Source organism: Melanaphis sacchari, unplaced genomic scaffold, assembly GCF_002803265.2.
Source record: "Melanaphis sacchari strain LSU unplaced genomic scaffold, SCAv2.0 Contig19_pilon_pilon, whole genome shotgun sequence".
In the NCBI taxonomy this organism is placed as follows: domain Eukaryota; kingdom Metazoa; phylum Arthropoda; class Insecta; order Hemiptera; family Aphididae; genus Melanaphis; species Melanaphis sacchari.
Window position 1 is genome coordinate 1,579,031 of NW_020270975.1, and position 17,609 is coordinate 1,596,639.

At 24.8% G+C, this 17,609-nt stretch overlaps 1 protein-coding gene across 1 annotated transcript; it reads left to right on the forward strand.

Moving 5' to 3' along the window:
- Positions 1–3,645: 3,645 nt before the first annotated feature.
- On the forward strand, positions 3,646–17,313 carry LOC112592950 (paramyosin, long form). The gene is made up of 18 exons (XM_025337123.1): positions 3,646–3,916; positions 4,325–4,381; positions 7,858–7,944; positions 8,028–8,194; positions 8,265–8,343; positions 8,406–8,525; positions 8,586–8,711; positions 8,780–8,976; positions 9,051–9,183; positions 9,254–9,470; positions 9,544–9,671; positions 9,739–9,851; positions 14,898–15,093; positions 15,804–15,932; positions 16,020–16,184; positions 16,261–16,467; positions 16,561–16,761; positions 16,860–17,313. The coding sequence occupies exons 1-18, from the start codon at positions 3,806–3,808 to the stop codon at positions 17,064–17,066; spliced, it is 2,640 nt and encodes an 879-aa protein (XP_025192908.1). The 5' UTR covers positions 3,646–3,805; the 3' UTR covers positions 17,067–17,313.
- The last annotated feature ends 296 nt before the right edge of the window (positions 17,314–17,609 follow it).

Consider the following 17,609-nt stretch of genomic DNA (forward strand, 5'->3'; position numbering starts at 1 on the left):
ATAGAATTTTGAGAAAAAAAAATTTAAAACAATGAAACAAGACTAATAATATACTGAGAAAATATCGACCTTATTAATTTACATTACGAAAACAAATTTATAGGTATTCTTTCATAAAAACCCTAATGTTAATATAACTATACAAAGTCATTATTCAAATATTAAATTAATATTTTAAAAAGTTATTGAGTATAAAATATATATGTGAAAAATCAAGTAAGTAAGATAATTTAAAATATTATTTACAATAAGTAAGAAAACATATTATTATTCCAATAAAAATAATTATACATCAAAATTAAATAGAAGTATCTTAAATCAACATATTATAGCATCATAGTCCATTCTGCACGCAAGTTGTTGTTTTAATAAAAAAAAATAATTATTTGATTTGCCAAATGGGCGTGTTGAAACGTAACCACTCTCCAGAGCATCGGCTGTTACTACACAGAGGGGGAAGACGGACGTTCTAAGTTCCCGAAATAATTTTGCTACGAACCACTCGGTTGGGTTCGTGTTACGTCGAACCTTTTATAGACACCACCCAGTTAACTCAAAAAACCCCTACCCCACTCTATTCTGATGGGTCTCATAACACCTATATGCTGGCGCTACTCCAGGGAAAATGCAGTAGCTCTTTAAATCCTATCCAAATAAAATACCTTTGTAAATTAATTTTTTTTTAACAAAAACAAAAAAAATTATGCATATATTAAGTAAAAATTCTAAATAATGTATTATACACTTATATAGTTATTAAACAAAACATATTATTAAAAATATACGTTATTTATGATATTTTAACACATTATTATAGTTGATAGGGTCATAATATTATAGCACCTACTCATATCAACCATGTAAATATCAATATTTGTAACTGCATCTTGCGTTACTCCCAAGCAGACACTGATACCTTATGTCATCAAGCAAAATGTATAAATATACTAATGTCCCATGTTATCCCGCGACTGTTGCACGGCGTTTCAGCGAATATTTCAACGCCTACGGGGACTACCAAGCCAGATTAGGCCCTTTGCGCCCCACTCCGTTCTATTTCTAGAGATGACAATACTGAGCTGCCGTGTGTAGTGGACCCGTTTCAATATTTCAGGAATTCGTTATGATTATCCTGTTTATTTTTAACAGTAGTATCGATTTTGTTTTTTCATGTAGTTGGAATATTATGTTTATTTTGCTATAGTTCTGAAAAAACACAATATGATAAAAATGTTATTTTCATCACCAGTAACCCGACGCCAATGAAATTTAACTTTTAATTTAAACGGCTTATTATTTATATTATAAAAGATTACAAATCTGTAAACGACATTGAGACTACGTGAAAATGTATAGGATATATCTCTATCTTGAAAATAACAAGAGTAGGAACGTGTTAGATAACCAATAATTAAAAAAATATTTTAGTTTTACTATCATAGTTAATACTAGTAGCTAAATAAAAATAAATAAATAATATTTTAGTGTTTTTAAAACATTTAAAGCTGATATCTACATATAACTATTCTAAACGAAAAAATAAATGCCATTCAAAATTTATTTTTATTTGTAAAATAGACAAAATAATTAAATAAAATTAATCATACTTACATATATAAATACAACTATTTAAAATATATAAAATATATACTGTAATTTTCCCCGTGAATAAATATCATATTGTTATATTTTTTTAAATCAACACTAGCTGTTTAGAGAGTCACATTTTTTTTTATCCATTTGTTTAAAATTAAGTAATAGACACTTAAAATTCTAAGATAGCTCGATTTCTAGCATTAATTATAAATATAGTTAATTTGAATTGAAAAATATATTATTAATTTATACAAAATATTCGCTTAATTCTGTAAGTTTTAAAGTGCATAATGCATACAAATATGCGTGAACGCGAGAGAATACATATGATGTTGTAAACACAATATAATATACAAGACCTACATAGATGGCGAACGATTAGGGACAAACTGGTCGAGTACGTTTATGACAACTTATTTATAATACTTATATAATTTAATAAGGAAATTTTTTAATATTTTAATTAAAAATATAAAATTAGTTTATCCAACTTAAGAATATTATTAACATTAAATATGATTGTTCTAAAGTTAAATATTAAATCTGCATACAAAGTGACTAGACCTCACATAGATGAAACATTTTTAATTTTTATATGAGTCATCTTGACAAGAGTTATACTTAGTTAATGTAGTCAATAGTAATAATAATATCATTACTTATATTAAATATTATTCAAAAGTAACAGTTTCCCTGTCATTAACTATGTAATTTTCCAAGTTTTAAATTGTTTATGAAGAACTAAAGACATGTTAAAAAAAACTTCATAATAAATCATAAAAACTAGGTCAACCCTCTAAAATTTCTAAGAGGTTTGTATTTTATATTTAACTTACAATATTTAAATATTTTAAGAAACTTAATCTTATTTTAATGCAATCTAGAAAACAATAGGTAAAATTCATGAAATAGATTTTACATATTAGTTTTTAAATACATGTCTACGAATTAAATTTACTTATAAACATAGATAAAAAATATATATATTGAATAAATTATTTATTAATAGCCTAAAAAGTGATTTTAAAACAATATTTTTATAACTTTATTTTAATTAATTATTATAAATATAAAAATTCTATTGAAACTACTAACCTTCTAGAAATTTGGTTTTTCTTATAATTAAAAAGGATTAAATTAATATGGAAGTTTAAAAAACAGTATAAGAAGATAATTGAACATATTTTGAATTTCCAAAAATTACTTTACTAAATATAATAGTGTACTGATGTGTTTAAATTTCAATCTATGTACTTCACAAAACATATTTGAATTTTTTTATAAAAAACGATTTTCAAAAAAAAATTAATTAACAGTTATTGATTAAAATAAGAATAATAAATGCAATTTTTCAAAAATAAAAATGGTTTGCTTTATATTTTTCAATAAAAATAAATTATTATTATTTTAATTCAATCTTAACTGAGTATTGTTAATTATGTATATTTTTACTACAATGATTTATTATTTAAAACCCATTGCTTTCTATTATATAAATGTTTATTACAGTACAGTTACCCACTCATTTCTGAAGTAACTTTTTACTTTATTAGTATTTTTTTCTATTTGTATACTATAAGATATCATATAATTATTAATAAATTGGAAATTAAACTTAATTTACTATTCTCCCCTTATAAATTATATAAATTTTTACCGTTTATATCCCCTTAATATCCTGCTTAGTGTATACCTATGTATCGAGGACCAAGGATGCAACTATGTGGCTATATATGTAAACTATTTTTAATTTGCTAAATATTTTAAATTTTAAAAATAAAATAAAATAATTGAAATAGTTTAAATAAGTAAATTTATTAATAAACACATAAATAATAATATTAATAATATCCAGTATAGTAACTATCAACATGATTGATTTTTTTCGGTATTTAAAGGCCAATACAATTTTAACTATTCCTTTCAAGGACACAAAACGCCGACCTCAAATATTCAAGTTCGTTACTCTCCAGCCCTCGAAGTAAACAACGATTATGTGGAGGGAGTAGCTTGTGAGTGGGCGTCAAAACGGGGGCTAGTACTAGTCAGACGCTCAGCCTTCAGTTAAGTACGACAGCTCAGCTCGGTCCGTCCTCAGCGCTTGGGTTGTCTAAAAATAGTCACATTTTTCTGGTTTCAACCTTAAGTGCGATTTCAAAGTTCTAGTGATACTGAAAAAAATAATAAGTTCGTTTTAATTAGTGCAGACATGTCTTCATCCAAGACGACCAAAACATACAGTTATCGCTCTGTAGGAGGCGGAAATGCTGATATAAATATCGACTATTCCCACGACCTCAGCGCTTTATCTCGGCTTGAAGTAAGTGAAAATTAAATAATTTGTATACTAAACTATTATAGAGCTATGAAATATCCAGTTATAATTTTCCAAAATCAAAACTCACAATGTTTAGGTACCATAAAAATAGAATACATCACATTTTCCAGGTATATATTAATCCATCTTCAGCTGCCAGAAGAAGAACGAATGTTGTACATAATAGTCAATTGAGACTATTAAATGTTTTATTCACAGATTTGAGAAACATGGAATAGAAATTAATAGCTTTTTGGAGGTAGGTGAAGAGAGGTTTCTTCTTCTTGACAGTCTGAAGGAAGCACGGTGTGACGCCGCCCACCCTCCTTAGCCCTTACAATATATAAACAATTAAATATACTGAATGTTTTGATTTGATTAACCAAATCCTGCGTTTGTTTTTCCCTTTAGGATAAGATCAGACTTTTGCAAGAAGACTTAGAATCGGAACGCGAACTCCGACAACGTGTAAGTACATAATATGGTATTGACAGAACAGAGTGCCATAAACTATTTAACCATTACAAAGACTTTGTTTTATTTTTAATTATTTATTATATATTCATGTTAAAATACAATTTATAATGCTTAAATTAAAGATTTTATTTTATATTTTTTTTCTTTTTATACAACATAAATAATTACTATCAGGAAACAAATTTATCAAAAATGTATATTATGTAATCTACTAAATAAAGTTTTTAAATGAGCATTGTTTAAAATATTTAGAAATCAACTACTTAACTGTGTTAAAGAATATTTAATTTATGAGAAAAAATCAACTAATAATATTTATAGTCAAAGTTCACATTTTCTGTAAACTTAGGTTTTATAGATTTCATGATTTTCGTTATTATTTAAAATTATTGAAGAACATAATTTCGATTTTGCTATAGTTACTAATCGTAATTGGATCCAAAAATATGTATAATCCAAAGAGTGAAATACACGCATTCCTTTAAATAAGTCAACACTGTGTTATAAATAACAGTAGGACAGCTTAATTACCATAGTCAACGGCGGCAGGGTGAAGAAGTACTTTTCTTTATAGCTGCCAGAATTATGAGACAGTTCAAATCTATTTTCCCACCGTTCGCTATGGCAAATGACCAAGTATAAAAATGCTGAGAAATATTAACAGATCTTCGAATTCTGGCAACAGTAATTACATAACATAAATTTAAGCCACCGTGAAATGCCTAAATATTACTTTACACACAATTCTAAAAAAAAAACAATCTAATTATAAATCTAATTAATGTTTTTAAGCATAATAATTTCCAATAATATTATTTTATAAACTTACATTCAATAATTCAATATGCCTAAATATAAAACCCTGGCTGTATATACCTTACTCAAAAGGATATTTTCAATAATAATTAGATATCAATCCCACAGTTTGTTGATAAACATTAATCATTATTAAATTAAATCTAACAATCTAGACTCTCAACACAATTCGTAGGACTAAAACAAACACATTAATCTATAAATCTGCCACTTGATGCAGATTTCGCTTAATTTTGTTTTAATTCGTTACTTTTTATTATATATATATTAATAAATTGTAAATCACTATACGATTTGTCCTAAATAAGCGACGACTTCTATTTACTGTATATAATATATATTATTCAATAATAAAAAAATATCAAATATTTAAACATTTTAAAACTGTTAAAAATATTAAAATATCAAATTATTGAATAAAAAAGCCAAAATTAAATACATCAAATAAAAAAAACTAACCATCAAAACTTAAATTACTCATAAAATATTTTTATTACAATAATATTATTTAAAGGAGCATTATAGTTATTATAATAGTTAGATTTAAAGAATACTTATTAAAATCCCAATAAATATACTTACAAGTTACAGTAATTATGAAATTAGACTTTATATAATCATAATTTATATATTCTATTTTAACGAACAACAATTAAATAAATAATCAAAGTTGATTTTTTTTCAGTTAATATCTATAATAATTAATAAAATTATCATTATTTAAATAGGTATAATAAAAAATAGCATAGAATACCTATATAAAATAAATAATATTGTATTGTATTTATCGCCATTGTTTATAATTTCGATTCATATAATAAAATACTAAATAAGTTTAAGTCAATGTTAAAAATTTTTTTCTTAGATTCTTATCATTAAATAATTGAATTTCAAAAATATTTTTAAAATAAAAAATACAAAAAATATGGTTGTAAAATAAGGTAACAAAATAAAGTTTAAAAATATATGTACAAGTCTTCTAAATAAAATATAATGATTTTAATTATTAAAATATTATTTATTGAAATTTGAAACATAGTCAATTGATGTTTTATTTGATTTTTTACGTATAACATATCTTTTAAAATTTTCTATGAAATGTCATAATTTTGTAATGAGGAACTCTTTTATGTTTACTTTAAAGTTAAGATTAAGTACAAATTGTATGCACTGTCACTGTGGATAATATCTATATTTTTATATATATTTTGAACCAACCTAATTATCTAACTGCAATCCATTGCCATTATTTATAACCGTAATAGTAAGCGGTAGGAATTATTTGCTTTAACCATAAAAACATATTCTTTTCTCTGTGTTTGGCTTACCTATAGCTCCTAAAAAGTATGTGCCTATATTAAGTAATTTATTTCACACTTTAAACATAAAATAAAATATTTAATCATTATAATATATATGTCCTATATCCTAAATAATACAGATTGGGGATGAATGATGGTATAAAATTTATTAAAATAATAATAATTACAATGTATAAGTGAATTATTAAAGTTATTATTTTGAACATTCTTTTAGTTACATTTAGTAAATATATTGATAGTTCATCGATGGAATTTATTCAAAGTTATAAATTTACAAAAGCAAAATGTTATTATTTTAAACTTTTACTTTAAATATGAGATTAAATCAGTTAATTTGTGAAATGTTTATCATTTTATTGATATTTTTATAACGTATACTGTTATACATATATATTAGCTTTTAGATTATTATCAAAATGTGTATTGTGTCCGTCCTTTTTCATAATAATAACAAATAAATATTAATTTTTGTATGGTGACTATTTTATGTAATAAAAAATTTTAATGACAACGCGCCAAACGACCAAACTAATAAAGAGTAAAAATAAATTAACGTTTCACTTTTTATATAAGTACTTGAATTTTTCTTTTAGATACAGCGGTGGGGCAAAATATTATATACTTTATTGAATAAATATTATTTTAAATAGAAAATTTTATGCATACATACAAGTTGTAAAACATAGAATTATTCGTAAAATTCTTTATATTTTTAATAATAATATATAGAATACACTTTTTTCTTGGAAATATACATGATAATTAATTTTTTATACACAATTGCATTTTTAAACGTTAATAATTTAACTGTACGCAACTACACACTTTACATTTAAAATAATAACTCATAAATATAATTGTATATTATTATAATGTTTAAACAATTTCCAGAATCACTATTGCTTTTTTTTTAATTCGTTACAAGTTAAATTTCTTTGGCACAAAGCTTTGGAAAGGTACTCTAAAAATAAGTATAAAGAAAGTGATGCTATGCCGAACGGGACGAATGAAGTGTGAACGACCACTAAGCTGACCATCTAGTTATATTTTTATAAACGGAATTTAGCCTGGTTTCATTGACATGTGTCAATCGACACGTTTGATTCACCTAACCTAACTTAAATGTTTATTTTTGAATTTTGGCGAGTACCTACCTGAAATATATTATAAATGAAAACCAAATATCCTAATTAAATAAATCATTGCTGATAACAGCCTAATAAAAAACTAACTGTATTATTAATTCAATACTAATAATAATACGTATGTAATATAATTATTATGTCATATGTTTTTAATATTGGTAAAATATGAACTATTATTATTCAGATTGAAAGAGAAAAAGCTGACGTGAGTGTACAATTAATATCTCTCACTGAACGTTTGGAAGAAGCTGAAGGTGGAGCCGAAAGTCAAGTAATTCATCAAATTTTATGAGAATAAAATACCTATAACTTTTTAACAATTATTTTTTTTTTTATATGCTTATGTATAAACAGTTTGAAATCAATAAGAAACGTGACACAGAACTAACTAAGCTCCGTAAACTGTTGGAAGATGTCCATATCGAATCTGAAGAGACAGCTCATCTTTTGCGTAAAAAGCATCAAGAAGTCGTCGCTGACTTCCAAGAACAGCTGGACCAACTTGCCAAAGCAAAAGCCAGGTAAATGAAACCCACATTTATTGGTCCAATTTATTGTATTTGCGTATTATATAAATATTTATATTTTCAGGACCGAAAAAGAAAAGGCTAAATTCCAACAAGAAGTTTATGAGCTATTGGCACAAATTGAAAATGCTAACAAGGATAAAGTAATAATCAAAATTTAAATTAAAACAAATCAATCATTTATTATTTTTTAATATTATTTCAGTATGCATCGATCAAGACAATTGAAAAACTAGAGATCACTATTCATGAACTTAACATTCGTATTGAAGAAATTACAAGATCTGTCACAGAAATCACTTCGATTAAGACTCGTTTGTCAATGGTTAGAACAGATAAACAATTATAATTTTTTTTCAAAACTAAAATACATTTATGATTTTAGGAAAATATTGAATTAGTTAAAGAAGTTCAAGATTTAAAAGTATCAATTGAGAACACTACATATCTTAAGTCTCAAATTGCTGGACAATTAGAAGACGCTCGCAGGAGACTAGAAGAAGATGAAAGAGTATGTGCAAACTTTTAATATTTAAATAATATATATTAAAAAATGTACTCATTTTAATAATATTACAGAGACGCTCACTTTTAGAATCCAACTTACATTCAGTAGAAGTTGAATTAGAATCAGTAAGAGTTCAACTGGAAGAAGAATCTGAAGCTCGTTTAGACCTCGAGAGACAACTAATCAAGGCTAATGGTGAATCTCAAGCATGGAAATCGAAATACGATTCTGAAGCAAGTGCTAGGGCCGAGGAAGTTGAAGAGCTACGGTAATTAAAATTTAAAAAATATATTTATAAGTAATTTCGAGTTTAAATTTGGTTTTGGGTTAATTTTTTTCTAGTCGTAAATACTCCGCACGTATCCAAGAACAAGAGGAACACATAGAAACACTTTTGGTTAAAGTCAACAACTTGGAAAAACAAAAGTCTAGGCTTCAAAGTGAAGTTGAAGTTCTTATTATTGATTTGGAAAAGGTTTATTTTTATTTTTGTTATACATTTTAAACAATTTATTTAAATAAATAATAACATATTGTGTACTTAGGCTAACAACACTGCAAGAGATTTACAAAAACGTGTTGAGCATTTGGAAAGAGTTAACATTGACTTGAAGTCTCGTCTTGATGAAACCACTGCATTGTTCGAACAAGGACAACGGGACTTGAGAAACAAACAAAATGAAATTCAAAGATTAACCCACGAATTGGACAAAACCAGAGAACAAAAAGATCAACTTACTCGTGAAAATAAGAAATTGGCTGGTATAGTTAAATTATTTTTAAAAGATATTTAAATTATAATATAATTAATTTTACAATTGAAAATTTAATCCAGATGATTTACACGACGCTAAGAACACTATTTCTGAATACAACAGAAGATTACACGAGTTAGAATTAGAACTCAGACGGTTGGAGAATGAACGCGATGAACTTAGCGCTGCTTACAAAGAAGCTGAAGCTGTATGTATTCCATTTAAATATTGAAAAGTTGGTTTTATAAAAAAGTTATTCGATATTGGTATTATAGGGAAGAAAAGCTGAGGAAGGTAGAGCTTTCCGATTGTCTGCTGAACTTACCCAATTCAGACATGAAGCTGAAAAACGTTTAGCTGAAAAAGATGAAGAAATTGAATCTATTCGGTAAGATTTTTAAACTTATATATTAAATCAATTCAATGACTAGTAAGTTTATCAAAATAACCAAAACAATAACAATAATATTCAAATGACAAACTATTTAAAGTTCAAACAAATCATAGTTATACAACACGTAAAATAATAAGATAAATATATATGTATAATCATATAATATTTAACATAACTATATGTATCAATTATTAATTTATTTTATGAGTATAAATATTCTAAAATCAAAGAATGAATCATAAATAATTTCAACATTAATTTGTTCAATAATTATTTACCTAATAAAAAAATAAATATTATTAAAAATAATATATCTATATAGGTATTTAATACTTAAATCAAATATAAATATAATATTATAGATAGGTAATAAAATTAATCTTTAAAATCTCTTATATAGTTTCTTATGGAATTGATAAAATGTTTAAATTTGTAATCCTTTATATTAACCCAAATTTATTTATCTGCAAATAACATTTATTTTCTTAACCACAGAAGGTTTAGCTACAAATTAAACTTTATATCAAACGAATTATTTACAGTATTTTTCATGTATAATACAGTTTTTTATTGGGACTTGTGAAAAATATTTAAATAATATTTTTTTTGTAAAAAATAATTTTTTAATACCTTATATTTAGATATTTAAAAACAGTAATAATAAAATTAAAATATATAGCAAATACTTATAAATTATTACAAGACTATAAAATATGAGACTTTTGTCAAAACAATATAAACTATTTACATGTAACAACTTTTTTTTTCTTATTAGATCCAAAGCAAAATATTATTTAGAAATAGATAGATAATTCAACCATGGATATTACAAGGCTCATTTTTGAACAAATAATTTTTTACTTCTACTTTACTAAAAACAAAAATAATAATTCATACGCAAAATCGTGAAAAGGTTGAAGTAAAAAAAAAATATATACAAACGTTGAATTAAACTAAGAATGTAATAAATGTTTAATGAATTATAAATTCGTACAAATACAGATAAGTTTGATGACCGTTTTAATGAAAAATAAAACTCTAAATTAAATAAACAATTAAACTAATGAACTTGTCAAAGTACATACAAATATACAATCATTGATATAATTAATATTATAAATATTAGACATAATAATACTAATAGTTAATAATGTATTACTATTAAATATCATTGTGAATTTTATAACATTTTTTATATTGGTGAATTCAAAATTTTGGCAAATATCTACTACTAAAATAGTTAACGTATAAATATATATAATGGTATAATACTACGACATTTTATTGTGAATTGAATAAAAATTTACTTGATTTTACTTCGTTATGAAAGTAATTAAAAGAGAAGTTTAATTTTACAGTAATTTTTACTTTAAACGTATACTTTTATAATATTTTTATTACATATTTATAATTGATAATATTGTATTATATATTTCAAAATATACTTAATAATAAATCTTAAAGATAATGTTTAGGTATGAGACAGCTCTTCTCTTTAATAATATAATAATATGATGCTAAATGTTTGTGTACATATATATATATATAATATATGTGTAAAATTGTATACAACACTTTTAAATTCCTCTTCATACCAAAAATGTTTAACTATAGCTCATAATTACATTGATAAATACTAAATAACATTTAATGAAACATACTAATTGGGGGTACCTACACAAATCCACAATTAAAAAAAAATTCCATTCATTTCGTCTAGTACCTACCATTAAATATGAATTATCAATTTATATGATTTATTTATATACAAATTATTAAGAGTTAGATGTATTATGAAACTCTTAAGAGTAATATAGAATAAGAATTAGGTACTATATTTTCTAAACTATATTGTATTATGTCCTTTAACATTTTATATTTACATAACATTGTATTCTTATTGACGGTCATTAATTTTATTAAATTGTACTATCATATTATTATAATGATTGATAATCGACAATGGTCTTAGATACTTGATAATATAATATTAATAAAAATTCCTTCAAAACTAAACATTCACATTAAATGTTATTTGTCAGTCTACATTTATAAATGTTAAAAGATTTTAAAACGCCTTCGTCGATATAATAAATTATAATTCCTTAAAAGCATGAAAAATGTTTATTTTATTTAAATAAAAAGTAAGGTACGAGTACCTACATAATAATATTTTATGTGTTAATACTAGATACCTTAAACAAGATTGATAAGTTGCATATTTTATCATTAAGCAGACGCATAGTCAGGATTTATTTAGTGAAGAACACACTCTCCGTTGTAATTGTTAATCATTAAATTATTTATAAAAAAAAAAAATACATACATATAATAATATAATAACATATTTTGTAGAAATCTGAATCATATACTTAGTAGTTAGTACAAATATATATCTTTTTTAACATAATTCTTTATTTAGCAATTTATTACAAGAAAATGAAAGTACAAATATTATTTTAATAATTATGATCAATTGTGGGGTAGAGTATTTTAACCGTTTTTTCCAAATTGCAACACAATAGACAAGTAAATAATTACGGTCATAATAAAATTGAAAGTTCAATTACCATCTAAATTTCAGTTAATATATAACGACTATTTGGTCATTAACTATATCGACAATGATGCCATTTTCCAATCACACTCTGGGTAGCTTTAGATAATAAAGTTTAAATAACGAATTATAGAAGTGAAGCTTTCAATTTTAAATTTAAAACTAAGTATCTTAGCAACCAAATTACTCTCATTGGATACGCTATATTACCACTAGATACAACACAATTAACCTATTATTTTTTTTATTTAGTTTAAATATTTGTTGATCATATCTTATACTCTTTTATCAATTAAATAAATTATGTATCACGTTTAGCCAAAATAATAATATACCTGATACTTAAAAAACAATAATCTAAAACCTACAGTAATAAATAAAAATGTCATTATTTTTTCCAATACTTAGTACCAAGTTTTTACTAATATAAACTTATAACTATTAAATACAATATTAAGTAACTATAACTATCTATTTATTATTATTATATATACCTATTTATAAAGTATTGACCTACTTTTTGTTAAAAAAAAAAAAAAAACACATTTTGGCGTTAATTCAAATAATTGAATAACTTCCAAAATTATAATATGAGTCATAAATGTATTTAATTTTTAATATACATATATCAAAAGTATAAAAAATATAAACATTAAAAAAAAAAAAAAACCATTAGAAGTTTTGTAATTTACTGCTTTTAATATTTTAATTGATAAAGTAAAATATATTAAACAGAAAAGGTGTATATTGGTTAACAATATCTATGCTTTGGAAATATAATAGTGTATATTTAGTATTTACCTTATATTAAAATGTTCATAATCATTAAAAAGTAAAATCTTGTTTTGTAATACTAAGATCATATACTAATATTTTAGTACGTGTCATAATCTAAATTCTAATTTCAAATATATTTTGATATTATTGAATTACCACTATGAAAAATTTTAGAAGGTAATTTCATAAATTAATTACACTTAGTCACAAACATTATACTAAATATAGAAAAATTATTTTATAAGAAAATAAAATCTCAGGCAATCGTTTAACTCATTGTTAAAGATTTAGTATGATATTATTATTTAAGTCAATTACCTCCTATTCATACAATATCTTCATACTTTTAATATTAATTTTGATTTAAAAAAATAACAAAGTGATATAAAGATATCATATTACATCAATACATGTTTAGGATAAAATAAAACTTGGTGATTTCTTAAGGTCAGAACATAACTAATAATGATTTTGCATAAAGGCGTTTATCTATATTGAGCAATAAGAAAATATCACTATTTTTCTTATATTAAACAGAAATATACGTATTAAACTTGTAATAATATGTTGCTCACGCCAATTGAACTATTTTCATTTTAAATAACAAATTATCTACAATCATCAAAAAAATGTTTGTCTTCTGATTTGATTTATTTATATTGTTTATTTTATTGACATCATAATATTTGGCTCAAAGGTAATTAATTGCCTTTAAGTGACACTGACCTATTTCTCAATTGTGAAATATTGAACTAAACCATATCTGGTATAATCATAATCATATTTATTCAATTGTTCCATAATTTTCTAGTTTAAGTCGTATATTATTACTATGATAAAAAAATCTTTTTAAAAAAAGGATATAATAATTAAGCTATTGTATATAAATTAAAATTATTGGTATAAAATTGATTTATTTTAATTAATTTAATAAATTAAATTAAAACAAATTTTAGTTTTATAGCTACCGTTTATTAACTAAAAATATCATGATACTCTATAAGTAATCACTCAATATATATAACATTAAACTAAAGATAATATACTACAAAAACATCTTTAAGTGTTTTTATTGGAATTTTATTGTGTAAGAATGCTCGTTCAACATGCCAATGACGTCTGTATGGGAAAAAAAAAAAAGCTAAATAAAAGCTTTAGTGTAAACCGACATTGACTAAGTCTGAAGACCTTCGATCTGTTTTATAAATATACCCGATCGACATCGCCCAGTATTCATAAAAATAAATCAGTTATTATTGACGATCGGCAGTGAACGTAACCCATTCTTAGATTAACGTTGTATTTGTGTTCAATCTTCAAAAAAATGTCCAAGAACTTCCGGGGTAGGTCTGCTAAGAGCATCGAAACTACATTGCTGAGAAATGCACACAAGAATATTGCTGAAGATTTAATATTATCAAAGGTATCGACAAAAGAAAACTACAGAGGTGAAATGAAAATTAAGAGAAAAACCATTTTTGATTTAACCCATACATATAACTCTTTGGACGAAACCAAAATGTTACAACCCCTAACTGAAATCTCAAATGAACTCCGGAAGTTCGAGGCTAAAAGTTCTAATTATTTTGAAGATGGAAGGTATAAATTCAGCCAACAAAAATTCAACTTATTTTAACTTATTGTTGTATAATTTTTTTTTTTTAATTTTAATTGTATTAATGATATATTTGAATATTTATTTTCAGCAAGCAAACAAGTATCGAAATTGAACAACTGAATGCTCGTGTAGTTGAAGCTGAGACTAAATTGAAAACCGAAGTAACAAGAATTAAGAAGAAGCTGAATATACAAATAACTGAATTGGAAATGTCTCTAGATGTTGCCAACAAAAATAACATCGAGCTACAAAAAACTATCAAAAAGCAATCTCTCCACTTAACGGTAATTTTTGTTTTTTTTAAATAAAATATTAAAACTTTATAAATCCTGTTAATAATATAACGTCAACTTTCACTGTTAATTTAAATTAATAATTTTATACTGATTGCAATAACTACTGGCACAAAGTTTTATAATTTTATATTTTAAATAGAAATTTATCAATTAGCACACAATATTTATACCAACCTAGAGCCGTATTTAGGAAGTAAATCGAATAGATAATTATCCAGGGTACTTACTTTTTAAAGGTGACGAAAAAAATAGTAAAAAAATTAAAATAATAATGCATAATTATTATCTTAATTTTTAATTTTTTTTTTTTTTTTGATACTGTGTCTAGTAATTTTAAAATTATTTTTTATATGCACTGTAACTTATCACAATATATTAACAAAGACGAAGAATTATAAAAAATAAGTGTATTTCTGACTCTAACAATGAGAAATTTTTTTTTTTGACTAGCCAATGAGGAAATAAAAATAAAAAAAGAAGGGCTGAAATAGCTGTAACCCTAGAACACCAAATTACTAAATACGGCCCTGTACTAATCAAAATGGTTATACTGATTTCATAGTACAATTTGACACGAGTTATTATTAAATTTTGCTATTTAATACTTAACTAATTTAAATAATACTTCTCCAAATATTTTAATAATTTTATTTTTAACTGAAATTTTCATATTAATTATTATTTACATTATTAAATAGGAATTGCAAGCTCACTACGATGAAGGTCAACGTCAATTGGCTGTTACATTGGATCAATTGGCCATTGCTCAACGCAAGATCCAATCTCTTACTGGAGAAATGGAAGAACTCCGTGGAAACTACGATGCTGTAAGTTGAAAAAAATTATACAGCCGACAATTTTTAACGGAATTCGTACAAGCAAAGCTTTAAAACTTTAATTAATATTTATTTTAGACATTGCGTAACAAACGAGCTGTCGAAGTTATGTATGAAGAATCACAAAGTCGTGTAAATGAATTGACCACTATCAACGTCAACTTGTCATCATCAAGAGCCAAGATTGAACAAGAGCTACACCAATTGGCATCAGATTACGAAGAAGTATCTAAGGAATTGAGAGTGAGTTTTCTCTGACTAAAATCCCAATTATAATGTAACTTTTTACATACTTTTATTTATTATCGTTAATTTAAAGATATCAGACGAACGTTACCAACGGGTACAAATTGAATTGAAACACACTGTAGAAGTATTGCACGAAGAACAAGAGAGAGTGATTAAAATCGAAGCTATTAAGAAGTCATTGGAAATCGAAGTCAAAAATATTTCTGTTCGTCTTGAAGAAGTCGAAGCCAACGCTATTGTGGGTGGTAAACGCATTATTAGCAAATTAGAAGCCAGAGTGAGTAAAATTACGATCATTTAATTAATAATTACCAATTAGGTAAATATCAATTATTTTACTTATACGGACTATAACATTCTTTTTTAACAGATTCGTGACTTGGAATTAGAAATCGACGAAGAAAAACGTCGTCACGCCGAGAGTGTTAAGATTTTACGCAAGAAGGAACGTTCTCTCAAGGAGTTGGTCATCCAAAGCGAAGAAGATCACAAGAACGTGCAGCTCTTACAAGAAGCTCTCGACAAAGTCAACCAGAAGGTCAACATTTACAAGAGGCAATTACAAGAACAGGTTTGAAATTTTTAAATACGCGCGCATGTAGTAAATGTTGCCATTAGGTTATTATTATTTAATCGTTACTAAAACATGGTTCAATTAAACGTCTACAGGAAGGTATGAGCACCCAGAGCGTCACTCGGGTAAGGCGATTCCAGCGAGAATTGGAAGCAGCCGAAGACAGAGCCGACGCTGCTGAAAGCAATTTATCTTTGATCCGCGCCAAGCACAGAAGCTTCGTGACAACATCACACCCAGGCTCACAAGTGTATGTTGTGCAAGAGTCAAGGGCTACAACTACGTCTTCAGAACAATATTAATTCATTTAATAACAATTATTTTCTGTTTTTATTAATTTAACATTTATTTTTTTTTTTAATAATCGACCGAAATAGGCTACACATATTCCACGTGACGCAAATCGTTTTAGCTTTTACCACTCTTCGAACAACACTTTCTCGATAAATCTGTGTTTAGTTTATTCTCAAAATTACTTACTCTGGCTAAACACGATAAATTTACCAAAAAGTAAATGTAATACAGTGAAATAAATGCTTTTAAAATATATTTATCACAGTCTTCAAGTTGGACAAGCTGGAAAATATTATTATGATCGGTAGACCTACTTTTGGTTATTTATGAATTTCATTCAATATAATATGTATTTCATATGTCTACATCAATAAAATAAATTAATAAATAATTTAAAACAGTTAATTTATTTTTATTTTACTATAGGTATACCTTTTCTAGTCCTCTACCTGTACTGTATATAATTTTATGGTTTAATAGGTTATAATATTATAACCAATCTTGTTAAGTATTCAATTACTTGTATTTAAATATTTTTGATATTTTAAATA